Below are 25,596 nucleotides of genomic sequence, written 5' to 3'. Positions count from 1 at the left end.
TCTCAAGGATACTGGGCAAAATTCTCCCAACATGCCTTTGGCTGTCTGCCCCTATTGAGTGCAGCAGTGAACTATACCTTATTCGAGGAAATCAGCAGCATTGAATGGTGAGGTGTATTTGATTGGCACCTGAGCTCATACCTTTCATGATTTTAATCATTATTTTATCATGATTAAAGGACTGCTCCCTTAATGTGATGGTGCCACTGTATTTTTTATTATTATTATTCAAATGTCTGATAGGAACTAGTGTGTTTTGAATTTGGGTCCTGCATTTTCATGTTTTAGCATATCAGGCTTCCTGCTTCCAACACTTGCTTGAAGTGTTCACATGCACAAACCTGCAGAGGTCATAATATTTTGCACGCAGTTACACTGAAAGGGCGGCATACAAAACCCCCCAACAATAAACAACAACAAAATACTCAATAATCAATAATTTACTTATTACAATAATTCTTCTCAGTGTGTCCAGTGTTTGCATAGATTCTTCATGTAATAATATACAACAAAAAAAATGCTGGTTCTGATTCACTCTTTCACAGTTCCACTACGATCTTAAATTCTAACAATTCTAACGTGAACCTGACTCAAATTTATGTAAGGTATTTATTTTTGAATCTGGTCATAGAGCCTCAGCAGGAACTATGCAGGATGGTAAAATGTGAAGTGAAACAGTAAAGTGTTTATAGTGCAACAACAGATAGTCTAGGCTAGGCCCTGTTAGGAAAGCTGCCACTTTTTCATTGAACATTTGATCTGAATTGCCTTGCTTGATTATCATTTTGTTCTTTGCAAGGTAGCATTCGCTGTTCCTCATTGTGGGAAAATCCACAACGCTCCACCACCCATAATCCCATAAGCCATAATGAGGTGCACGCTGCATATGGCGTCTCTTAAGCACGGATTTGAAAAGATCCGGCCTTAAACTGGAGGTCAGGCGGTGTTGTTGACGCTTCGCTTCATTCAGTAGTCATAGTCGTCGTCGTCCTGTTCCGCCTGCTGTCTGGCCAGCATGGCCTGGATGAGGCCGCTGGGGGTCGAGGAGGCGGGATCTGCCCTGAGCTGAGCAGGGGGGCCACTCTGAGGCACTGCAGCCCTCAGACCATTGAGGCCCATGTCAGGCACTGCGGCTCTCATACCACCGAAACCACTCTCGGACACACCGAAACCACTCTCGGACATGGGGGGTCGACTGCCAGGTACTGCGGCTCTCATACCACCGAAACCACTCTCGGATATGGGGGGTCGACTGTCAGGCAATGCTGGAAAGATAAGGTGGAGGGGGTCAGTTATCTGGGGAACAAGGCTTTATCTGAGAGATCCATTAGAAGAGGGACATAAGGTTGTCATGCACATGCCATATTCTGTCAGTGATCATCACAACTGTCGACCTTTACAATGTAAATAGGACATTATTGGTGACTTTAATGACAGCTTTCAAAAATACTGAGCTTCAGCTTGGATCATCTGCGTGCGAGTCAGGTCATAATTACTTCAGTCACTGCATTCAAACCTAAAACTAAGCACAATTCAGCGGGTCTGTGCCAGATGCATGCCAGACCTTCCTAGCCCATAAAAGATAACCAAAATATGATTGGCATTGTTTGAGTCAAGAATGCCATGCAAAATTCTAAGCAAATCTTTCTAGTCATCAAGGCCCTCTGAATAGAAACCTTTGTACCCTCCAGAATTATTGGCACCTTTGGTAAAGTTGACTAAAAACAGGTATTAAAAAATAATAATATTTTGGTGATCTATTGCACTCTCACAATTAAAACAATGAGGAACAATCCAACCTTGAAGGGAAGCAAATTTCTGCTGAGAACAATAGTTATTGTCTACTAATTATCACTTTTGCATAATTGATTGACCAATCGACTGATTGATTGCTTGCTTGATTGATAGGCTACTCACCCTCCTCATGACCAGGCTCTGCATACCACTGCCTGTTGCTGACATTCTGGAAGAGGTTGACATTGTTCATAGAGTTAAATATATACCAACACTTCATTCAATGTATATGAACGCTAGAAATGAAATGTTTTGCATGTTGACTTATATGTAAAACATAGAACACTCGGACAATAGATATCATTTACAGATAAATGGAAGAAATTCTTCAAGACAGGAATAGCTGAGAACACCAACCCTCTGGTTATTCATCCTTGTTTTTGGTTTACCCGCTGAAGATCTGTTTGATTTCTGAAGCTTTTGTAATTTTTCAAGCAGGAATGCTTTATCCTTCCCTTCCTAAAACACAAAGGGGTACCCTACTCAGCTCATATTCACCAACAACTGTATTTGTGTAACTGCTATTGACTACTATTATACTATTTATAATTAACAAATACAGAATATACATAAAAATAAAAGTGATAAAAAAAAACCTGCTAAACAATAATAATAATAATCCTTACAGAAACCACAGGGCTTCGCCCCTCCGCTGCTCAGGCCCTAATAAATCAATTCACTGATCTCTAGATCATCCGTGTATGGAAGGGTTTGATAGAAAACCAGCCTTGAGTTCAATAAAAAAGTGATAGTACTGTAACTCACATTGGCGATCCGCTGTCGGAGCTGGATGATGAGTAGTCTACGACCCTCTTTCAGTTGCCAAAAGAAGTATGTCAGCACTCTGTCAAGAGGAACGGCACACATATGCACCATTAACTCTGTTTTTATAGCCAGTGGATAACAAAAAACAATGTTTAATTATAAGGTTCAATTATTAACTTTACAGTTTAATGTCATATTCTTGATAAGGTTAGTATTGTACTGTAAATGAATCCACCTTAAGCACTGAACATTATATACAATTTGATGCTTCAATATTCCTCTGAGTGTGCAGCTGTGCTCATAGTAATCGACTGGATGTGTGTGCACATGTAACATGTGGTGTGATGTCTTTAAGGCCCCCCCCCCCCCCACACACACTATATATTCTCTCTCTCTCTCTCTCAGCATGATTACACACATACTGTACACATGGTTGGGCAAATGTCTATCTTTCACTCTCTCACACACACACACACACACACACACACACACACAGAGTGCAGTGACGTACAGGACGATGAGGCTGATGAGGAAGAAGAAGAGTTCGCTGCGGATCACTTGCTCGTAGATCCACACCACCCAGTCCTGCTCGACTGCCATCCACTTCTCCACCACGGCAAACGGGTTCCGCAGGCCGCGGAAAGGCCCGCATGAGGCGGAGGGTTTCAAACTGACCAGAAAGACAACGCGCCTCCATGAGTAAGTGTGTCAGTAGGTTAGCAAGGTGAGCTGGGGATGCTCTCCTTGGAGAACTCCTACCTTATCCAGCATCGTAAGGTACTGAGGTGTGATGGTCAAAGTCAAGCAAAAACAACAACAACAACAAAAAAAACAAGACAGAATGTTTAAAGAATCTATTATGCTCTACAGCTGATATCAAGTCAGAACATTTGCAAAGTCTGGGTATTTTATGGCATCTTGTTACTGCGCAGCGTTCTCAGTACAATCACTGGAACGATGATACAATGTATGTACAAATCCTCAATGAACGCAGAAGATGAAAGCACTACTGAGCTGCATCACTACAACACTAAATATAATGGCACTGCTTTGGTTTGTCAGCGGTATTTCTTTTTAAACAAAAAAAAAAATGTCCTGCAGAGAAAACAGAGCACAACAACCACCACCACCACCATGACACCTGTGTAAGGACAGAGACCAGTCGAAGAGTAGAACTACCTCCAGACAGTGTAGGCAACCACAGACAGCGCCCCAACGTAGGAGGGGAGGAAGAGGAGAGCGATGAAGATGGTCTGCATCTGGGCAGCCCTGCCCGACTTCCGCGGGGGCTGGCAGTTGTGCATCAGGCTCACCTGGGCAGAGAGGATTCGGAGCAGGTATAAACAACAAGACTACGCCAAATCAGTTCATCAATTTAGTGACATAGATAAGTGACAAATAACATCCATTTAGCGATAGAGACATTTAGCAAATGTGTGACGTTTCCATCCAATGCCATCCAAAAGTCATGTTTCCATCCAAAGACAGTAAATGTAGGGGTGTTGAATTGCTCATTAATGGCTATGTGGCAGCACCAGACTCCATACACAGGATACATGTTTATGTTTCTGTGTATTTATTTGAAATAGACAGTGTACATTCACCAACATGCCCATTTACATAAGGCATGTAAATGCGCCAGATGTAGCTTTTCAAGCTAATTGTCATCTGTGGTCCCTGGCAGGTTGATCTCAAAAAAGAAGTGAACTGACACATATAAGAAAGGTGGAATATGGTGGCTTCAGAGTCCAGACACTAACATTAAGGTTGTCCTCTGTATTGCATGTCTGGCTAACGTTTTGCAAGACTGCAAATAAGACCCCGACTGTCTTATCAGTCCAAACCTTGCTTCATTGTCTGAGGATTTATTATCACACGCGCACAATGTCCTTGAAACCAGTGTTGTTGACTCAGTGGGCGCAGGGACAACTGCGGTTTTGTGATTGCATTCCTAATCGATTCAGACCGTATTTGCGGCCACGATAAGTCAGCCTGATGATATTATTATATCATCTCTCCCACAGCATAACGGTGGCCAGATGAGGAAGACGGATCAGTGGTGGCTCAGTGTAATCTGGGCTGGATTACTGAACCGTGGTGAATGACGCACTTTTTTTACACTCTGGCTATACACCTGGAAGTGGACACAGATTTCCACCTGTATAAATAGACCCCAGAACACATGGTTGATTGACCAGTAGCCGGTCCTAGTCAGCTGGTGTTACCACATTGAGAAATATTATGACACAACCATTTTTTTCTATTTCATTTGAGACCAAAAAATGGACCACTAGAGGGAGCTCTAAACCATCTCGGGCGCTTTCAGCATCACTGCCTTTTCAGTCAGTCTTACTAACCACCACCTGTGTTGGTGACGATTAATTGGTGAATCCTTACTAGCTTTTCATGCTTTCCCTTGCCATCATTTTATCAGTCTGTACATGGGGATTACCTTTTTGACGTAAAAGAGAATGAAGAATTTAAAGATCTGTATGACTGTCAGCAGGGGTGAGAAATAGAGAGAAATCCTGTGGAGGAAACAGACAAGTTCAATCTTAACAAATGAATTAACCTTTAGGTGTTGCACATTAGCCACATGACACAGGCTAAAAGACCATTTCCTCCTGGAGATCACAGTGTATCAATTCATTTATCCACTTATTAAACTTTTTTTAGTGTACAGTGCAACCAGAACGTTTTCACTCTCTGGTTGCACTGTACTTATGAGGTAACTCAGTGGTAAAACTGTCATACCATGCAAGCGTCTGAGAGTAGATGAGGTCTAGAACATTCCGAGCAATGTCAAACTCAGGAACCCCAAGGCTTGGCACACACGTTGTGCCAATAACACTGCAGTACAAAAGAACATTGACAGATGAAAAAAACATTAAAGCACGATGAGCCACTTATGATGACAGAACCCAAAAGGAAGAACCGGAGCACAGACTTGGGAGAATCGGAGCACAGACTTGGGAGAACCGGAGCACACAGACTTGGGAGAACCGGAGCACACAGACTTGGGAGAACCGGAGCACACACACAGAATTTCATGGGTCTTACAGGGTTTAATGGGTTTCAATGTTCTCAAGTTATTTGTGCACTCTGCTTCTTCCTTTGGGTTCAGTCAGCTGAAGTGAGTCATTGTGCCTTGATGATTCTACAGTCCTGTTCAGTAAGCACCAAGGGTCTAGAGTGGTAATGATATTATTTTAATAGATGAAAAACATTCATTGGTTTATCAATTTCAATGAAGCAGTTAAATCATTGTTTTCTGTGAAAAGGTACAGATAATGTCAATAGAAGATTGTCACTGTTAATAATAATAATAATAATAATAATAATAATAATAATTTGTATAGCACCTTTCATACACAGAATGCAGCACAGATAATGTCACATTGGAAAACATAATGTCACAGTTAAAAGCAAATGAAAATGAAATGAAAACTAAAATAAAAGGCCATACTCACTTGCTCAGAAATTCCCCAAAGAAGGATCCCAACAACAGGAAGAAGAAGTCGACCACCACCAGTCGGTAGAGAGACTGGCCTACAGAGGACTCCCAACACTACGGGAGAGAAATAACGGGTGTGAAGAAAGACGATCTTCACTGATGAAGCGATTGGTCAATCGTTTATAGCAGTATTGTGGTGGGTTCATTTTCCCCGTGTAGATGTCATTGTGAACGTCATCTCATGTGGAAATAACTGGTGGGAAACTGGGGGAAGAGTTTGCTAACTGAGTTGCCCAGTTGTGGGCTTGTTGTCACTTTTGTCGTCACATTGTAGTTCATTTGTAGTCAATGTGGACTTTCATGTCCAAAAATTTTGATGTAAACTTGGGAATTTGCCATTTTTGTCACTTAACTCATTGAGTGCCAAAAACGTAATATTACGTTTTTCCTTCCCATGCTATTATTATAATAAGTGCGAGTGAGTGCCAAAAACGTAATATTACGTTTTTAGCTTTTTTTTATATTACGAAACTAGACACTCTAACACACCTTATATGTGATTTTGGGAACTCTGTGATGAATGGAAATGAAATATATGACAATCGAAAACTCATGAAAACGCACAGTCTGGACATTTTATCTGGACATTTTATCATAACTTGGTTGCCGCTTTGGGTCGAATCAGTGACGCATGCACGTCATCTCAAAACCATGCCATTTTCGTGGGTCTATTCTAGCGTTCATGGGCTTCGGAAAAACCTTTCTCCGAGTGAAAACATCATCATTCCACGTCATTCACGTCACGTAATGTGTGAGTCAGAGGTCGGAAACTGGGGCTAGATTTTGCTAACAGAGTTGCCCAGTTAGGGGCTTGTCATCACTTTTGTCGTCACGTTGTAGTTCATTTGTAGTCCATGTGGCCTTTCATGTCCAACAGTTTTAATGTGAACTTGGGAATTTGCCGTTTTTGTCACTTAAAAGCTGCATATCTTTCTTTCACGAGCGTCTTACACTATATTTTAAGCAAATACAGTTGTTTGTTTAGGATTAGTGAGTGTATGTTTTAACCTTTGTTGTGGCATCCGTGTTTGTCACACATTCCGACGGCAAAGCAAATGAACACTTGCTGTCGGAAAAACAAAGTAGCCATGGGGGCGGTCCTTGTCATTCCGAAGTGCCCTGAATGCACCCTATCACTAGGTGCCAGTCTCGCCAGGTCTCGCTGATCACTTCCCGGAAAGTTTACATGCAACACTTAATATTTCATGAAAGACGTTATATCTCCATTTCTAGAAAAAAAACAGCGATTTTGATGAAAACTAGCCACTGTTTAGCTTAGGATTTCTCAGGAACAGAGGCGTGTAGAAATACACGGTTTGCACCCACTGAGAGCTTAAAGTCTCACCTTTTAAACGAGCCATTGTCATAGCTATAACACAGAATATGCTGTGGCTGTACAAAAATTATCAACAATGGTCTAGATTGCTGGTACTCTAGGACAAAGCTTCCGAAAACAGCTTGGCATTCAATGAGTTAAAAGCTGCATTTCCTAAGCAAATACAGTTTATTCAAGATTAGTCATCGTATGTTTTAACCCTCCATGTGGTGTCCACATTTTTCACACATTCGAGGCAGAGCAGATGAACGTTCGCCGTCAGAAAAACAATGCAATCTCAGGGGACGGTCCCTAATATTCCCAGATGACACGAACGCACCATTAGGTTGAGTGGTTACCGTGTCTGGTTTGTGTGCAACATTATTCATCCAGTAGTAACAGAGGATACCCAGGATGGACATCTTCAGGAAGACATTTCTGTGGGAAGATCAGACCTGCCATGAATGACAGCTTACGTGCCATCTCATAGGACACATTTACAGCTTTAAGTTTCATTCTAATTTAGCTTTTATTTCTGAATGAATCCATTTGATTGATTGATTTATTCTACAAACATATTCACAATGTACCTTTTGCATACACAGAAAACAATGCAAAATAAAAACATACTGTGGGCAAAATAATTATAAATCAAATAAGTATAAGTATAAGTATATATACTTTTTTGATCCCGTGAGGGAAATTTGGTCTCTGCATTTAACCCAATCGGTGAATTAGTGAAACACAAACAGCAAACAGTGTACACACAGTGAGGTGAAGCACACACTAATCCCGGCGCAGTGAGCTGCCTGCTTCAACGGCGGCGTTCGGGGAGCAGTGAGGGGTTAGGTGCCTTGCTCAAGGGCACTTCAGCCGTGGCCACTGGTCGGGGCTCGAACCGGCAACCCTCCGGTTACAAGTCCAGAGTGCTAACCAGTGGGCCACGGCTGCCCCACTAAAAAATAAACTGTGATATTTAGAGAGTGGAATGGTCAGTTCGAACCTTATGATGACCGCGTAGACTTGCATGCGTGGATTAGAGAAATGCTCGATCTTGTTGAAGAGCGAGTAAATCAAAGGTACGACAAGGTTGACCAGAGACACCACAAAAGGCACCAGCAGGGTTGCGGCGTCCGAGCCTTTGACGATTTGTTTCTGTTGCAGAAAAAACAACACCAATTCTCTTCAATAGGGGAAATATTTAACATTAGTGTATCTGCCACACACCACAGCTTTGGGCCCCGTGAGATGAACGGTAGGCTACCTGCTCATATGCAGACAGGAAGTAGATGGCGGCACAGGCCCCGATGGCCAGCCCTGTGGCCAGCAGCCAGATGGCCAAGTGGACCCCAACGCGCTTGAGCTTCTCAGAGGAGGACAGCTGGTCCTGCTGGGCCTTTTCTGAGAGAGACTCCTGTGGTTGTCCAAAAGAGAAGGCGCGGAAGTTGAGAGGGGTTACTGAGGAACTTGAACTGAGAAAAGCTTTCCTTACTGAAGCAACACAGAAAGGCTAAGTCATGCACACACTTCAAAAAAGATACCAGTACTAGTTTGTTTTTGTTTCTTGTTTGTCTACGGTTAGGTCATTAAAGTACATCAAAGAGGTCTTCCTGAGGTTTTTTTCTCAGTCCATTACAATAATTTAGTTGTGAGGACACATAAACATGTTTTAAAAAAAAAAAAAAAAAAACGTGATTTCAGGAGTATTTGTTACGCCTACCCACCTTGAGCTGGACGGCGAGGTTGGCTTTTCGCTGGCGCACGGCTCTCTCGTTGACCACTCTGAAGTCCCAGCTGCAGAGAAGGGTCCAGGCCCCGCCGGAGGCTCCCTCCAGCACAAAGTTGCTTTTGAACGAAGTTGCCATACTGCAGGGACAACCAAGACACAATTATAACTTTATTTCTGACCTCTAAACCTAATGCACCAGTCTGCACCTTAACAGCCTTCAAGACATCGAACTTGAACCAAACTACCATGGAAGTTACCTTAAAACATTAACCAAAGTTCAATGCTCTACAAAAACGGAATGAAACTTGCTCACAGCTGAGGCTGTGTGTGTGAAATGTCCTAAATGTGAATAGTTGAGGTACAGAAAATGGCTGATATGCTGACCTGTATATTAGAGAACCACCACACAGCACCATGTACACAGCGATGGTGAGAAGGTAGGCGAGCTGCATGTTGTATATGGCATTGGGGGGTTGTCCCACTACATCGCCACTGTAGCCACCGTAAAACATTATTGTGTTGTTAAAAAAACCCTGTGAAAGATTTAAATCACACATTAGAACCTACAAACATGCCTGATGATAAAAAACAAACACATAAGAATATTCAATAATATGCATAATGCTTGAAGAATGTACAATACGCCAGTCAAATATCATGGGCAATCCCCTCAGGATATTTAATCTGTTCATATCTTTGGTACATGTTATGCTATCCTAAATTCCTCCCAGGATCAATAAAGTGTCACTATCTATCTATGCGATCTATATTTTCTGTTGGTAATTTGAAAATGTGCGCAATTAATGTAATTCGCGGAACTCCCCGAAACTGCTCAACGGATAAAGCATTCCATGACCTTTAGACCTTTTAAGAATCTCTCTTAACCTTCCAATTAAGAATCTCCTTGTTTGGGACAAACACATACCCTTGTTGCCTTGCTGCCAAGTCATGTCTGCCCATGAAAGACAGCGTTCAACTACAACTTCATCAATATCTCTAATCTCAAATATGCATAAAGCTTAAAGGAAGTGTCCACAATTCTAGCAAAAGGTTGTTTACATTTGAGCCCAAAATCCAATAACTGAGCCACTCCTTCCAGTTTGCAGAGACAGGGCTTTGCAGTGTTTTTAAGCACAGGATGGACAGCAAGTGAACCAGGAGGAGAAACTGAAAATATGTGTTGGACCAGAATCACAGACTTCACATTTAACGCTGAATGATTTCTCCAGTGACCTGAAGGAATAAAACCAGGACGCAACACAGTGCCGTGTGCGAAACCCACCATCCCTGTGAGAAGCTCCAGTCCGTTGAACTTGGCCGTGTTGGTGAAGGCGTCTCCGGACACCAGCTGAGGGATAGTGATGAAGCCGAAGTTCACCAGGAAGGAGAAGACATTGAACATCAGGAGCCACTTGAGGAACAGGAAGTAGGAGAGGACGCCGGAGCCGAACTTTCCGCTGACCTCCTTCATGAAGCCCTGCCACAGGGCCAGGGCCTGCCGGACGGAGCCCGAGCCTGCCCGCAACCTCCTGACAAACTGAGACAGGCAGCCATCAGTGAAAAACCTTAATACAGACTAGAGTTACTGACACAGAGATGACGCAAAAAAACATACTAAACATATCAAAAGGCATCCAGTTCAACATTCACTTTTTCAACTTCCACTCTTTTAAGGACTTACAGGGAAGCTACACCAGGCGCGTAACTAAAGCGTTCCGTTCGCGACACGTAAAATCCATTTTAGACAAATGGTCTATTTTTTCAGAATGTACGCGCCACTATCATGTCTGGTATAGCTACGTCCATTGATTATAGTGGAAGGTAATTGTTGCAGCAGACGCAATGGAACACAGTTACGCGCCTGGTGTAGCTTTGCTCTTAGAGTGCCTTGTTTTTACTGTTTTCATGTTCTATCAAACACATGACTTTTGTATGTTCCTTGTTCTATTCTATTTACATACTGTATACCGGTATTCATTTAGCAGGCACTTTTATCCTAAGTGACTTACAGCAAGTGGTTACTGTAACTAGTTGAACAGCTGGAACTTATATCTCAGTTTCTCTGTATCAGATGTTGAGGGTCACACAGAGGATGCCTCTCCAAAATAATATGACTTTCACTTACATGGCTGCTATATGTGCTGTCTAATTAAGTACCAAAACGGTGTTTCAAATTGAGTAATATAGCCAAAAAAAAAAACAACAAGACAAAATACTCTGTTAGACTTAGTGTATGTTAGTTAGTATTCCATTCCTGCACACATTCTTAAGCAACTAATGGTAAAATAGTCACTAGACACTCTATAATATAGGAACGTCACCTATTACCAACCGTCCCGTATTTCTGACCTCTTACGTGTATGTGTCACTTAATATTAATTTCTATACAAACCAAGACGGCGGATTCCTAAAGAAACGCAAGGACCCACACCATTGGTGTATCTAAATTAGCTATGTACCAAAAATTAAATTTTACCGTGACTCAAAGAGCTGTAAACAGTGTTGTAAGGCTGCATGTACAAATCCGCTTGGAGCTCCAGTGGAATTTTGATTTGCGGTCTAACCGTTGTGATGTGCCGTGAGAAAGGTTGGAAATAGGCACCCACCAGCCCAGCACTAAACTCCGAGCGTGGTAAACAAAATCGGATATTTCAGGCAGTAAAAGCCCCGGTAAGAACCAAACTAGATTTTGTTCAAATCTACACACCTATGGCTACTGAAAACTGTAAGGTTCATATATCAAATGTTTTTATGAAGTATTAAAAAACATACCGGTAGTTGTTTTAGAATTTTCGAACAAAATGATTGGTAATTGGTGGTTTTACAATATGCATGCTGATTGAAGGAAAGGGAGTTGAGTGATACAGCTGTAAGTGCTCTTACCATTGAAATCTGACCAGAGCAATCAGCACAGCATGTGAATTGGTGCTTTTGCTTGGTTGATCTGTGTGCCAGAACCTGACTCCTGGGGAAGTAAATAGCATTGATGCACTTGTTTACGCTGAAAATCCAGTTAAATGAATCACATGCAACTAAACTGCCAAAACCATTCAACATGTAGGTTAACAAAATGCAGAAAGGTTTAAGTAAAAACTCTTAACAGTCTTTCAGGGTTTAGGATACATATGGGCTTAAGTCTAGAATATAAAAGCATAGGTCCTGTCTATTCTAGTCAACAAAACTCATATGACCTCAAGACAATTGATAACACTTAAGAAACCCCCACTACAACACATAACACTACATTATCACATTCATAAGACTATCATACTGTAGATTGGCTGCTGTGTGAATTTAACATCTCTCCTGTCTATATTTGGAATTACTATCACACCATCACAACAGCTGAGCTTTTAGGATTCCAGTGTAATTCAAGGAAAGATGAAAACCACATCTTTTTCATACGCATTACAGCATTAATGTTGGGTAATCACACAGGACATGTTAAGTTCAAGATAAGTTCACATGACCTACTCTTTAGCCTGGTGTTTATCATATTTCCTGCTTCTCTGACGGTAAATGACGTGACTTCAGTTGCATAAACAAATACCGGCTGGAAACCTTTATTACATTCCGCCACTCTCATTACCTCACACACAGGCTGTGGGCAAGAGTGTCTCTCTTTTACAGCCAGGCTTAATAGTTGACTCAGGGCAATAACAGCGGAGCACACAGACCTTTGGTCAGTGGCAGAGTGGTCCCATCCGGTTAGCTTACCGTATGTATTTCTTTTCACTGAAGCTCATTGGGAGTCCACGAATGGCCGTGTCGCTGTCCTTGGTCGACATGGCAACCAGGTTCTTCACCAGGTCCTGTTCCTCTGCAAGGGAGGGATGGGGGGGGGGGGGGGGGGGGGGGGGGTTGTCATTAAACATTCGACACCGCTTAACCCGCCTGGTTGGATTCATTAATGTTTTAGAAAAACACAACAATAGGTTCACGTCAGGTGTATTGGTTCCTGGAAAACAGCTTATATGGCTTAAACCAGTGGTTCTCAAATGGGTGTACGCGTACCCCTGGGGGTACGTGAAGGCACTTCAGGGGGTACGTGACATTTTAAAATATACATATATTTAAAAAGTAGAATCCATGCAAAAATACTTTAAAAACAATTATTTAATACAGTTCATAAAATGAATTTTATATTTCAGTAGGCTTTTCAATTTCATTTCATACAGTTCACTGGTCCCACCACATATAGTAGACTATGTCCGTGGGGCCTCTCAAGGTACTCTCTGTTCACGTCAAGGTCTTGGTCATTATGTTATCATACAGCCAGAAAGATCAGCTTCGAAGAAATTATACAATGCTGTAAAAGGCTTTTAACAAAGACACAACATAGAGAAGCTACCCTTTCGTAAGCATTATGAGATCCACTTCAAAATAAGGATTTCATCCAGTAAAAACACATCAATTAAACTTCCTTAAACAATTTCTGCTCAAAATGTGATTCATATTAAATCTATTTAACACTGATATTACCAAAAATATTATGACATACTCTTGACATAACCTTTCCACCCAGACATGCGTTTTGAATGTAATTAGACCAGCCTCTTCCAAACAGACTAGACCATTTAATCTAGTAAGCCAAAGAGTCCAGCCTGCAGGTCAGTTTTTTACCGTTCTCCATCTCATCTTGAATGTCCTCCTCAGTCAGGCCCAACCTGTCCAGAGCGGCTGCCCCCCCTGGGAACAAACTCATCCTTCTTGATCCTAGGAGACGCATTGAAACGGTGTCTGCAAATATGGCACATGGAAAAGTAAACAGTCAGAGCAGAATATGTCAGACAAAGAATTCTGCTGTGGAATATTCTGGAGCCTCTGAGCAAACAAATATAAGGACAGCAGCAACCAGGGTGTGGATGTAGTTTTTTTAGCATGTTAAAATGTCAGGCCTTCTATCGGAAATCTTAGCTTGAGATGAAGATACTGCCTGAGTTGAGCCATGTCCCACATTAGGACCTTCTGACTGGGTCAAGAGGAACACGGAAACACACAACTCATTCATGACTTCTTCTTTTCCCTGAGCAATGCTAACACTAAACAACACTAATGTCTTGATGTGAACCCACTGTGAGACGAAGCATTTTCCTTCTGGCTGTTTTTGGTGGAGTGACAAAGTCTTTATCATTGTAGATTATTTTTTGTATCACATTCTCATTAGAGTGCATGAAAATGCAATCTACTGTTATCCGATTTCTTCTTAATATTATTCTTCTTCTAACACTTTTTCCGCGTTTAATGCGGCTTCAACCGTTTAATGTAGAAACTTCATTCAAACTGCGTTACGTAGGTCTTACTTAGGACAGGTGTGGAATGTAACCACTGTAGTAACTCCTTTATTTCTGATAGTAGCCACCATGGACACCCTAGCAACAACCTAGCAACGACTTCAAGTACCCTAGCAACAGCCTAGCAACCACCATAACTACTCTAGCAACAGTCAGTCATCAACTTTGACTCCCGTCAACTGTTTCCTCTGACCACAACTGTTTAAAAATAAAACTCCTCACTACAATAATTCCATTTTAAATAATTTAACCATTTTAACTATCCAACTATTTAACTGTTCAGCCTTTCAAACTGTCAGTTGCCATCAACTATGACTCCTGCCAACTGTTTCCTCTGCCTACAACTGTTTCAAAATAAAAGTACTCAGTACAATAATATCCTATTAAATAACCTAACCATTTTTACTGTCCAACTATTTAACTGTTCAGCCATTCCAACTGTCAGTCGTCATCAACTACAACTCCCACCAACTGTTTCCTCGGTCCTCAACTTCAACTTCAAAATAAGTCCTCAATACAATAATTCGCTATAAAATAATTTAACTATTTAAACTACTCAACTATTTAACTGTTCGGCCGTTCCAACTGTCAGTTGTCATCAATTATGACTCCCCACCAGCTTTTTTCTCTATCTGACCTCTATCTTTTTACTTAGATTATATTTTAGACAATATTCAACAATATTTCATTCAGCAGCCATTTTTGCATTTTCATGTACTCGTAATTCCCTGGAATTACATTCTCTAGTTGATATGTGCTCTGTGGTACAGCCAAAGGCACTTTAGACTTTTTCCCACCATGCACATAAGGAAACAACTCTTACATTCTGGACGGGAAAAACCCATTTCACTCATATCCACCTGAGTGATAGCAAACCCTTGGTAAACATTGCCAAGGGTGATCCTGGGTCATAGTCATACTCTGATGTTTACCAAATGGTAAGTAAACCTTCAGCGGAAACTCTAATTATTAGTCATCATAATGTCATTAATTAGTCATAAATGTCATCAATTAAAAAATAAGTAAATGCTATTCTTATCTGTTGAAAATTGTCAAGAGAACATACAAAGAGCTCTTTTCCAAAACGCTATAAATACACTTTTGATAACCCAATTACAGTTCCAGTTCTGAAATTACTTGGAAAAAAAAAAGATTTATGAAAATGCATTTAAATGGTGGATATAGCGTGTTGGAAAAGAGCTCTTCATATATTTTACTACACATCCATTGCATTATACTAAACAGAGCACAGGCTGTTAATTGTTGCCTAATATGTTTACAAATGGCCAATCACGTCCCAGTGCCTAACAGGTAGCCACTTTACCATATGCACGGAAGGATCTTAAGCCAGTTCATTTATTTCCAGTGGAGCCAGGTGTGTTGTATCCACCGCTACTGTTAATGTAATTAGTGTCTACACGGACCCGGTTTGGTGTTGCACCTGCAATAGTGAATCAGCACTCTTTAACGATGTAGAAGGATTTATGCGTGTGTCAAAATTATTATTGGGCAAACAAGATAATTCTGTATCGGAGTGAACATCTAAGGAGCAGAATATAACAGAATATTCCGTTACAACACAGCTGACGCTCCACCGGAAAAAATTAGCTGGTTTAAGAGCCTTCCGCGCATAATGGTCCATTGAAAAGGGCAACCTTCCCTCTAAATTCCATTAGCTCACTAGAAAGCTGCTAACCCTACAGCAAATATGTTAACATGGACATCAACAACAGCACCGGAACCTATTGTTGGTTCTTGAGTTACAGAACACTTTAATTCCAACACCTGCACACACACACACACACACCACAAGCAAACAGACACACACACACCTACACCTACACACACACACACACACCACAAGCAAACAGACACACCTGAGTGCCATCTGAACCCCTGCGGGCCTGCTGTGTGTAGTAGTCAGACTTACAGCTCTGCTGCGGCTGCCATCTCGGGGTCTCCGTCGGAGGGTTGGAAGGATGGACGGGGCTTATCAGTACGGACGCCGAGTCTCTCCAGCTCTCCCTCCAGCCACCCCGGGAGACCCCGGCACTGGGCGTCGGCACGGCGGCGGCGCTGTAGGCTGGCAGCATCTCCGCGGGGCCCCGGCCGCCTCCGCCGCCCATCCCTACCCCAGCCCCCATCACGTGCCAGGAGCCCTGGCCCGCGTCATAGGGGTTGCTGTGGGGGAAGCCCCTGGAGAACCTAACAGCAGACGCCAGAGACACAGCTAATTAGCACAGGCGGAGTGGGTTTACGCTGCCCTATTAATCACAGGTGAGCTACAAGCATAGTTATATCGATGAGCTACAAGGAGCAGGATCCTGAGGGGAATGGAGGATGTGTGTTGAAGAAAATCAGGGATCCTTTAAAGCCGAACTTTAAGGTTCTTCATAAAGAAATTAGGTGATGGAGTAAAATGTAATTCTACTTGTGCATGAACCTTTAAAAAGAGGAAAGATCTGTTTACACCTGTAGAAACCGACAACTGCTGTAGATCAGTACAATTTCTTTAAACTATAACAATTCATTATAATAATTCAAAAGTATTATGGACCCCCGCGTGTAACTGAAGAATATGGACACCCAATGTGTAAACAAAGTCTCAAGAATTGATTTTCTCTGACAGCTTTGTCATTCTTGCGGTGTTAAAAAAAACTGAAATAGGGAAATATGGGCGTGATCACAAAACAATTAGCTTATCATCACATTAACATCATATAACATTATAGGCCTACAATTAACATTACGTAACATTATATAGAACACCAAATTATGTGATGACGTGTTAATACTCGACTTTCCACTACATTAGCTTTGTCCTTCCTTGCCACCACACAAGGAAGCACAACTCCATGGAACAGTTTTACATTCCCAAACACGCCAACACATTGTCAGCACTGCCAATGAGGTAATACGAACCCTCTGTCTACTTCCAAAGTGTCGCTCTCATAGTAAGCAGGGTTGCCGATCCCCTCGTTGCTGTAGTAGTGAGACATTGGCTGGCACTTCTGTTCCGTTGAGTGCTTCCAGATATGATGTCTCCTCACTCTTTGATGTCTAAAAAAGGAAGGAAAATGCTGAAATACAACCCCAAAACTCACACACTCGGCTTCTTTTAAATGGATGTGAAATGTCATGAAGAAAGCATTGATCTTGCTTTTGGCTCAGGTATAAAGTGATCATAGAATTTGATACTAGTTCTCAAGGTAGACAATGTGGGGCAGTTCATTGACAAACTGATAATAAATATTTCATAGAATTTATACAAAGTACAATGAGCACAAACAGAGAGGTAAGCTGATCTCAACACTAAAAGGGCCTTCAATGCCATTCTCATGTTTTTGTTTACAGTTTCCATGCCAATTTGTGCAGAGTTCTACCCTTCAGTAGCCTACGGGTATAAAAGATATTATTCTCACTTTGATTAAGTACAAATGGTGCCATCTTAAAGATAGAGATCACATTTGCTCTCCTAAGGGTGGCTTATGTCATTTCAAATATGCTTAATTAGATAGACTACTGAAAAACGTTTAACTAGACAGGCAGGATTCTCACAGAAGTGCAACATGACTAAACAGTGCTCTAGGCCAATATTTTTTCAACCTTTTTTGTGCCATGGCACACTTTTGACACTTAAAATGTCCCACGTATGGCACACTAACAGCTGTGCAAAGAAAAAATAAACATACCATAGCCTAAAATTTCAAATAATACACAGATATGGCCTTATTATGGCTTCTATGCAAGACCTGCTCAATAAAACAAGCGCCCTCTGTTTCATTTGTAGGTGACTATATCTAATTTAACTGTTGCTATGAACTGGATATGTGATGATTCTGTGAATACTGGATATGGGGCCCCCGCTGACAATGCCTGCATACCACAGATAGTGCAATCATACAATCAATGAGAGCATGTGGTTATAAATTCTTTGATGCAACAGTTGCTTTTCTGGACCAGTGAGTGACATTTGGGTAATTTTCTGCGGCACACCTGATGATCTCTCACGGCACACTAGTGTGCCCCGGCACAGTGGTTGAAAAACACTGCTCTAGGCTATGCCTATTTAAATTCATCTTTCAATGCTTCAACAGCCCCTGTATGTTAATACATTATTTAGGCTAGTACAGACTGAAAAGACAAACAATCAAATTGTGCCGTTGTCTGCATAGGCTAGTTCATCACTTCCTTTGCTGACCCAAGTCAGGCTGCTTGCTCAATGACAGATGATGTTGCTTGCATTTCATTAGGCCAGATCAAGTGTCCTTCGCAGCACTATGCGCAGGAGTTAAGGTCCGGACGAGGAGATTTTTTAAAACAAAGTCAGCCATTAGCCTAGTGAATTTGACGCTAAAATAAAACCTCAATAATCACAGTTAATAGGCTAATCAATACACCAAATAAGGCTGTGTGATAGCCTTATCCAGTTCGTCTAAAAAGCCCCATGAGAATTAAACTATGCTACATCGCTAAATCCAAGAAACATTGAATATCTGCATGCTCAGCATACGCCTACTCACCGAGTTTGAGTTTCAACAAATGAATCAAACGCTATTTCATTTCGGTGAAATAGCCTATAGGCTATCGTGTCCCTGGAGCAGACCGCTAGTCCCGCCGTCTCCTCCTCTGGGTATAAACTGGAGAAGTAAAGTCACGGGTACTGTCGTCAGACTTCAGCGCGTCTTTTTTACAACGGTCTTTGATAACAAATTTCCTCCTCCCATAAAAACCATCAACTTGACCTATGGTTTGGTTAAAACAAACGACGGATGGTGTTGAGCCATGTATGCGACTCACAAAGTCCTCACAGGGCTGCGGCAATTAAGGTAAACTCAGTCTAATTATTAACACGCATTACGAGTTGACACAGAAATCCAGTATTAAAATGTCGACAGCTGATTTTATGATTGAGGTTATAGCAAACACAATCTTAACGTATTGTACAAGCTAAACTAAAATGCTGTTACTGAATAAAAATAGCAGTCCTAAACTATAACCAAATATTCATTTTTTCTAGGCGACCATGCGTGCGTGCCTGTTGCTGGGAACACTAAACATGCCCACGTCAAGACATTTACATTATTTGCAACAAGATGTATCTGATAGATCAGTAGGCTACCTGGATTAAAACGTGTGGAATAAAACTGTTTCCTGAGGGGTACGCACCGCTTGCAGCGCATTTGATCTAGATCTATGATGTCAAATCAGAAGCTGCTGCGCTAGCTGCCCGGCCTCCTCGACGAATCCAGGAAGTGCAAACTTGGTAGCTGGCTACTACGGGAGGGGGAGACTGTTGGAACTCAAACAAGCTGCAAGTTTTAACCAAATTGCTTCTTGGAGCTAAAAAGACTTGTAACAGTTCTCAAATTGTAGTCTTTTCGCAGAAATGCTGTAATGGACTCCGTTGACGCAGGTAAAAGTTGATCGATGATACTTTTGTTGTCAGCGGGCAGATGAGATGAGATGAGACGCTTTATCAATTATGCTAACAAAATAGCAGGATACAGAGCTGGGAAGATAACAACGTTAAAGAGACGTCCGTGCTTAGCCTAACTAGCCTGCATATAATATACCCTGTTAAAGGGAATCTTATCTAATGTTAGAAGTTCGTATTTAATTGAAATCGATGTCTGTTATCCGTTGACAACTTGATAACAAAGCGGGTAACGTTGAAGTTTACGTTAAAAGTTAGCGTTAAGCTCCAGGCCCAATTCAGTGACTAATCTTAGTTTTTAGGCTATAACATGATATGTTGAAATAATTTGGGTGGCCGATTGGTACGCTAGCTAACAGTCATAACTTTAGCTTCTACTTGCTTTGGTTTGACTTTTTATTAGACTTCAGTTCAGAGGTGGACAAAGTACACAATTCCTTTAGTCAAAGTAACACCTTGTCAAATAATACTCCAATACAGGAAGGTTTTGAAGGTAGTGAAGTATTTTTTTTGCTTGAGTTGAAGTACAGAAGTACATGCTGTTAAAAATACTTAAGTATTCAAAAGTACAAGTATTTTGTCCTCTTCAATGTGTTGTAATGTTTAATTTTTTTCGTCAACAATAGGATGTACATCCCAGTTGGTCACAAGGACTTAAACAGACCTTTAGTTCCTTGCATCCAGCATCAAAATTTTGCCAGCTTTCATAAGTTTGCAACTTGGAAAAATTATGACATTTTCACCAATGAATACAAAACAGGATAACTCAATTATGAGTAGTTTATTTACCATTTAATGATGTAAAGTTTTAGCTAGGTGGTGAATGACAGGTGATTGTACAATTTCATTCCAATCCATGATCATGGAGGATATTCTGATGAGGAATCTGCTGTCACTATCGTTACCACAGCCAAGTTCAAATTGAACTATTGGAAAATGGGTCTTCAATATGGTCTATTGCATTATTTCATTTAAAGAATCACTTCAAATGTGCTTACAAGTAACGAGTACTTCATGCTCATATTTCAAATATAGTGGAGTCAAGAGTAGAGTATTTGCCATTCAAAAGTTTCCAAAAATAAAAAAAATACTCGAGTACAAATACTCGAAAATCCTACTTAAGTACAGTAATGAAGTAAATGTACTTAGTTACTGTCCACCCCTGCTTCAGTTAAGCAATAACTGAAACGTCAAAGCTTGCCAACATTGTCTCGTCAACCAACCTGGTTTTTGTGGTCTGTCATAGACAGTGCTTGTCCAGAGCTCCTCAGTCAGTGTAACAGTGCTTTTTACTGCCTAAACTTGTTCCTACTCAGTATGGCGATGAACACAGACAGCAAAATTAGAATAGAACACCTTAGTGTACGTTACAGTAGTGAATCTACTATTCACTGCCCAAAACTGTTAGCCCTACACACTACATGACAGAATGGCAGTGTGTAAACAGACATGCACAGTGAACAACAACACAGTAAGCAGTAAGTAGGGCTCTTACGAGGCTACTCTCTTGCAAATGACTTCTCTCTTCAACCTGAACCTTCAGTTCTCTCTTCAACCTATTTCAAAAGAAAAAAAATAATCGAGTCAGCAGTGGAACATTATGTCTTGAGTCCACATCACATTATCAGACACAATCTGCTGCTTCATGGCGCTCAGCTAGTTCAATGACACTTGATTCTTCCTCTTTTTCACCACCAGTGTTCCTGCCCGATCGGGGCAGAGGTCCAGCGAGCAACCCTTTGCTGGACCAGCTACCCAGCTACCAGTCCCTGCTCTACCGCCGGAAGCCCTCCAATGCTGCGGGCAGCACCAAGAGGAGGAACAGCAGCTTGCGCGAGCGGTTTGGGTCCCTGACCAACCGATGGACGGCCGGTCGAGCGGACAACAAGCAGAAGACCGGCATTCTCCAGAGGCCGGTCCGAGAGCAGCCGAAGAGCATGGGGGACAAGCGAATGGACCGGTGAGTGTCCCACTGTCTGTATTGTAGATTTAAAGGTGCTTTTCACCAGCATGGCGGACCACATCTCACTTTTGACCTTTGATCACAGAATAAGAGCGGTGTTCTTTGGAAACATATAGCCAGGAAGAACCACATAGCCTACTTTCACAGGAAGGCCCCTTGACTGACTGATGACTAACCACAAGTGTTCTTGAGGGTTCCGTATGCTGCAAACAAGCAAGTTGTCTGTGGGTGACGGCTGTGTTCAGTCACATACCATAGCACACAGCAGTGTGTGTGGAGCAACACAATAGCGCCAGCTTCATGAGCAATCTGCACCATTATGATTCATTACATTTAGTGGGAGAGTTAGCCTAGTGACTGTTAAATGGCCATCATCGCCCTAACAGTTGTTGGGACAAAAACAATTCCCTTATGCTCGATGTTGCAGCATGTTCTTAACTTCATCGTGGAGTTGCACCTCACCTAGTAGTTTGCATTTGTCAGTTTCGCTACATTTTCCTACACCACCAGCCCCCTACCCCCTGCCACGGTCTGTGTGAAGTGAACTGGAGCATAGTTGCTGGGTGTGGTGCTATGTTTGTATATGAGAGAAAGAGAGTGTGCATGTGTGTGTGCTTTGTGGCATGTTTACGCATGATTAATTATGTGTAGGTATGTTTGATTGCTCCTTTTGTGTGTGTCTGTCTGTCTGTCTCTCTCTCTCTCTCTCTCTCTCTCTCTCTCTGTCTCTCTTTCTGTGTGCATCGGTATAAACTGCCTGGTGTGGTATGTCTGTGTGGGTGTATGTAACGGCGTGGGCTCGTTCACACCATCACATAATGAGGGACAAGAAACAGTTGTAAAGAATAATAATTTATTTAAAGAAGTACAATCAAATCAGGTCAATAATATGTGTCTAGGGTATGTTGGTGCAATGTCGTGCGTGTATGGATGTGGTGAGCGTCTAGTAGATCAGTATCAGGATGTTAGCTGCAAAGGAAGAAAATTATCATTAAAATAGAGTGAGATGAAGAATGATAGAGAGCGTGTCCATGAAGGGAAGAAGTCAAATAGTGCCTATATGAAAGGAAAGAGTGCCCAATTGAAAGAGAGAGGGAAGCCCCTTTTATAGCCCAACCCCTAAGTGCAGGTGAAACCAATAAGGCACTTAGGCTGCCTAGGACACCCAGGCCTAGCACTGTCCGTGCTGTCCGTGCACTGACTGCACTAGACCCATGGGGCCGTGGTTTGCACCCAGGTGGGCGTCACAGTGTGTGCGAGCGACCAGCAGTTTGTGTGAGCATGTGGTAAACTCTGCCTGGTGTGTGTATCTAACTGCTGTGTGTGTTTTTGTCTTTGTGTGTGTGTATAACTGCTGCGTTAACGTGTGTGTGTGTGTGTGTGTGTGACAGAGACCTGCGTCTGGAGCAGGACCGGCGCCGGCACGGTTGGAGCCAATGGCAGCGGAGCATGCGGCGCTCCCCTTCGGCGCCTGCGGGACGACGGCATGGACTGGCTCCGCAGCCTGGAGCTGTGGCGTGGCGACATCCACATGATTGAAGGTGCGCTATGGCCCGACCACGGCCGCAATCTCTCACCACCACCGAACGCGCTCACTTCCGGGCCCGCCTCACAGCTCAGGCCTGTCCCAACACGACTGGCCATTCATTAACAAGCGAAGCCAGAGTTAGGAGTTTGTCTCCTAGGGGATCAGCATTCTGGATTCTTACGTTGACATTTGGGGTCATTTCAGTGACTGAGAGGGACATCCAATAGTTAATATGTAAATATGATCTGAAATAGGAAAACACTCCAAGTAATGAGTTGGTGGTGATTTTAAAAAGTGAAATTTGGATTGCTGTCCTATTTTTTTAGGTACAATATTCAGTTTGATGAGGATTCGGCCACCCAGGATTCAATTTATTCTGTGGAGTTGAGCATGTTGTACTATTTTTAACACTTCAATACAAGTAATGATGCACCACCCTGTATGGAGTTGACAGTGGCGTGGCGTGGAAGGTGTTTGTGGCTTGGTGTTTCTCAAAAAGCCAGTGGTTAGAAATACTCAACAGTCAGCGTTGCTAAAGATGAATAGACTAAATAGACTGTCATTTCTGTCTAGGCTCTGTTTTTCCATGATTATCTCTTCTCTCTCTCTCTCCTCTCTCTCTCTCTTCTCTCTCTCTCTCTCTCTCTCTCTCTCTCTCCTCTCTCTCTCCTCTCTCTCTCTCTCTCTCTCTATATATATATCTCTCTCTCTCTTTCTCTGGCCTTGTGCAATAATAAAATGCATTGCAAAAATAGCAAAAGTGAGAAAGTGCAAATAGACAGCTTTATCAGCTAACATCAGCCCCCCCCCCCCCCCCCCCCCCCCCCCCAGGCATGTTTGGTACAGGCATCCTGTCGTACTTCTCCTTCCTCCGCTTCTTGGTGCTGCTCAACTTCGTCATGTTCCTGCTCATGTTCGGCTTCGTCATCTTCCCCATCATCGTGGCGCCCAGAGCCTCAGGAAACATCACCTACCATGGCCAGTAACAGTACGAGTTCTGTTTGACGGAGTTACGCGTAATAGCATTGTGAAATATATATATATATATATATATAAACTGAAATATCTTTTAAAAGTCTTAAATTAACTTCACATATGTGACAAAGCGTAAGCAGACCTTTCTGTTTGTTCTGTTTTCCCTTGATTGTCTTGATCAGTCACACGGTACTTTTGACACTAGGCTAATGAATTGATGATCTGTTTATCTTCAAAAAGGGCTCAGTAAATGACAAAAAAAAATCTGCTGGTCTAAAAATAAGAATATAACTTTAGTTCGGCCAAGATGTGTTTTTTTGTGTGTGTCTGACGCCGAGCATACCAGTGGCATGCATCTTGTTGTATGTTAGTGTGTGTTGGTGCTAATAAGCTGTGTGTGTGTGTGTGTGTGTGTGTGTGTGTGTGTGTGTGTGCGCCTCTGTGTGTGTGTGTGTGTGTGTGTGTGTGTGTGTGTGTGCGCCTCTGTGTGTGTATGTGTGTCCCTCTGTGTGTGTGTGTGTATCCCCTCTGTGTGTATCCCTCTGTGTGTGTGTGTGTGTGTGTTGCCATGTGAAATTGTGTTGCAGTAAGTGAGTGCAGCGTTTACCCTGCTAAATCCCGGCAAGGCCTGGTGGTTTTCCACGAGTACATCACGGACCTGCTCTCAGGGACGGTGAGCAGCACGTCTCCACACCAACACAGCTCTATACAAACACAACTCTACACAAACGCATTCTACACACACCGCACAACTCCAACACAACTGTACACAACCACGCTCTTCAGCCAGCACAACTCTACACAAGCACAAAAAAAAAACACAACTGGACACAACATGCTCTTCAACCAACACTAGCACAACTCTACACAAACACGTTCTTCAACCAACGCCAACACAACTCAACACAAACACGTTCTACACACACCACACTACACTGCAACAACACAACACAAACAGACATAAACACCTTTCACTCTCAATAATAATGTATGAAAATAATGAATGAAATACAATGAAATATAATGAAAATAATGTATTTCGTAATAATGTATATAGTTTTTTCACCATTGCAGAATGTTGTTAAGTTACAATTAAGTCTGTCTATTAGTTTAGGTGTTGTGTACATGATTGACTGCTTGCAATAGGTTCCCAGAACTGAATGGCCAGCATAGATGAAAGCGCAGTTCAAAACAGCTGTGTTAGTTTTAAAATATGCATTACCTCTGCCCATGCCTGTGTTGTTGACTGAATTAAACAAAGGGGATACTCGTGTTGTTCATC

General features: G+C 42.1%; 2 protein-coding genes across 4 annotated transcripts in view; one reads left to right on the top strand and one right to left on the bottom strand.

Moving 5' to 3' along the window:
* Nucleotides 1-422: 422 nt before the first annotated feature.
* LOC121718005 (transmembrane channel-like protein 5) lies at nucleotides 423-19,613 on the bottom strand. Of its 3 annotated transcripts, XM_042102741.1 has the most exons (22): nucleotides 19,534-19,608; nucleotides 18,935-19,051; nucleotides 17,334-17,471; nucleotides 16,342-16,616; nucleotides 13,741-13,857; nucleotides 12,835-12,937; nucleotides 12,001-12,082; nucleotides 10,400-10,654; nucleotides 9,502-9,650; nucleotides 9,113-9,254; nucleotides 8,653-8,802; nucleotides 8,392-8,543; nucleotides 7,748-7,826; nucleotides 6,030-6,127; nucleotides 5,314-5,409; nucleotides 5,012-5,087; nucleotides 3,739-3,872; nucleotides 3,071-3,229; nucleotides 2,560-2,638; nucleotides 2,152-2,253; nucleotides 1,918-1,963; nucleotides 423-1,265 (listed from the first exon to the last, which is right to left on the bottom strand). In XM_042102741.1, exons 3-22 carry the CDS (start codon nucleotides 17,408-17,410, stop codon nucleotides 967-969), a joined length of 2,670 nt encoding a protein of 889 aa, XP_041958675.1. In that variant the 5' UTR covers nucleotides 17,411-17,471; nucleotides 18,935-19,051; nucleotides 19,534-19,608; the 3' UTR covers nucleotides 423-966. The 3 variants fall into 3 exon arrangements, with proteins under 3 accessions (XP_041958675.1, XP_041958676.1, XP_041958674.1); XM_042102742.1 differs by lacking the exon at nucleotides 18,935-19,051 and having other exon boundaries at nucleotides 19,534-19,613; XM_042102740.1 differs by lacking the exon at nucleotides 19,534-19,608 and having other exon boundaries at nucleotides 18,935-19,399.
* Nucleotides 19,614-19,657: 44 nt separating this feature from the next.
* nomo (nodal modulator) overlaps nucleotides 19,658-25,596 on the top strand; it is a 36,227-nt gene continuing 30,288 nt past the window's right edge. Inside the window, 7 exon segments of the mRNA XM_042102650.1 lie at nucleotides 19,658-19,827; nucleotides 21,547-21,808; nucleotides 23,203-23,272; nucleotides 23,274-23,352; nucleotides 24,171-24,321; nucleotides 24,661-24,680; nucleotides 24,902-24,987. Coding sequence (XP_041958584.1) covers nucleotides 19,809-19,827; nucleotides 21,547-21,808; nucleotides 23,203-23,272; nucleotides 23,274-23,352; nucleotides 24,171-24,321; nucleotides 24,661-24,680; nucleotides 24,902-24,987 — 687 coding nt within the window. The 5' untranslated portion in view covers nucleotides 19,658-19,808.

The sequence above is a fragment of the Alosa sapidissima genome, chromosome 9 (assembly GCF_018492685.1).
Source record: "Alosa sapidissima isolate fAloSap1 chromosome 9, fAloSap1.pri, whole genome shotgun sequence".
In the NCBI taxonomy this organism is placed as follows: Eukaryota; Metazoa; Chordata; class Actinopteri; order Clupeiformes; family Clupeidae; genus Alosa; species Alosa sapidissima.
The sequence above is the reverse complement of the archived record's forward strand: the minus strand, read 5'-3'. Positions and strand labels throughout refer to the sequence as shown.

Excerpts from the sequence above, each read along its gene's own strand:
- LOC121718005 (XM_042102742.1), bottom strand. The coding sequence starts at position 17,410 with ATGTCTCACTACTACAGCAACGAGGGGATCGGCAACCCTGCTTACTAT. Across the intron at positions 9,255-9,501 it reads GGTGGTTCTCTAATATACAG|TATGGCAACTTCGTTCAAAA; the intron begins GTCAGCATATCA and ends TTGTCCCTGCAG. Across the intron at positions 1,964-2,151 it reads CAAGGATGAATAACCAGAGG|AATGTCAGCAACAGGCAGTG; the intron begins GTTGGTGTTCTC and ends AACCTCTTCCAG.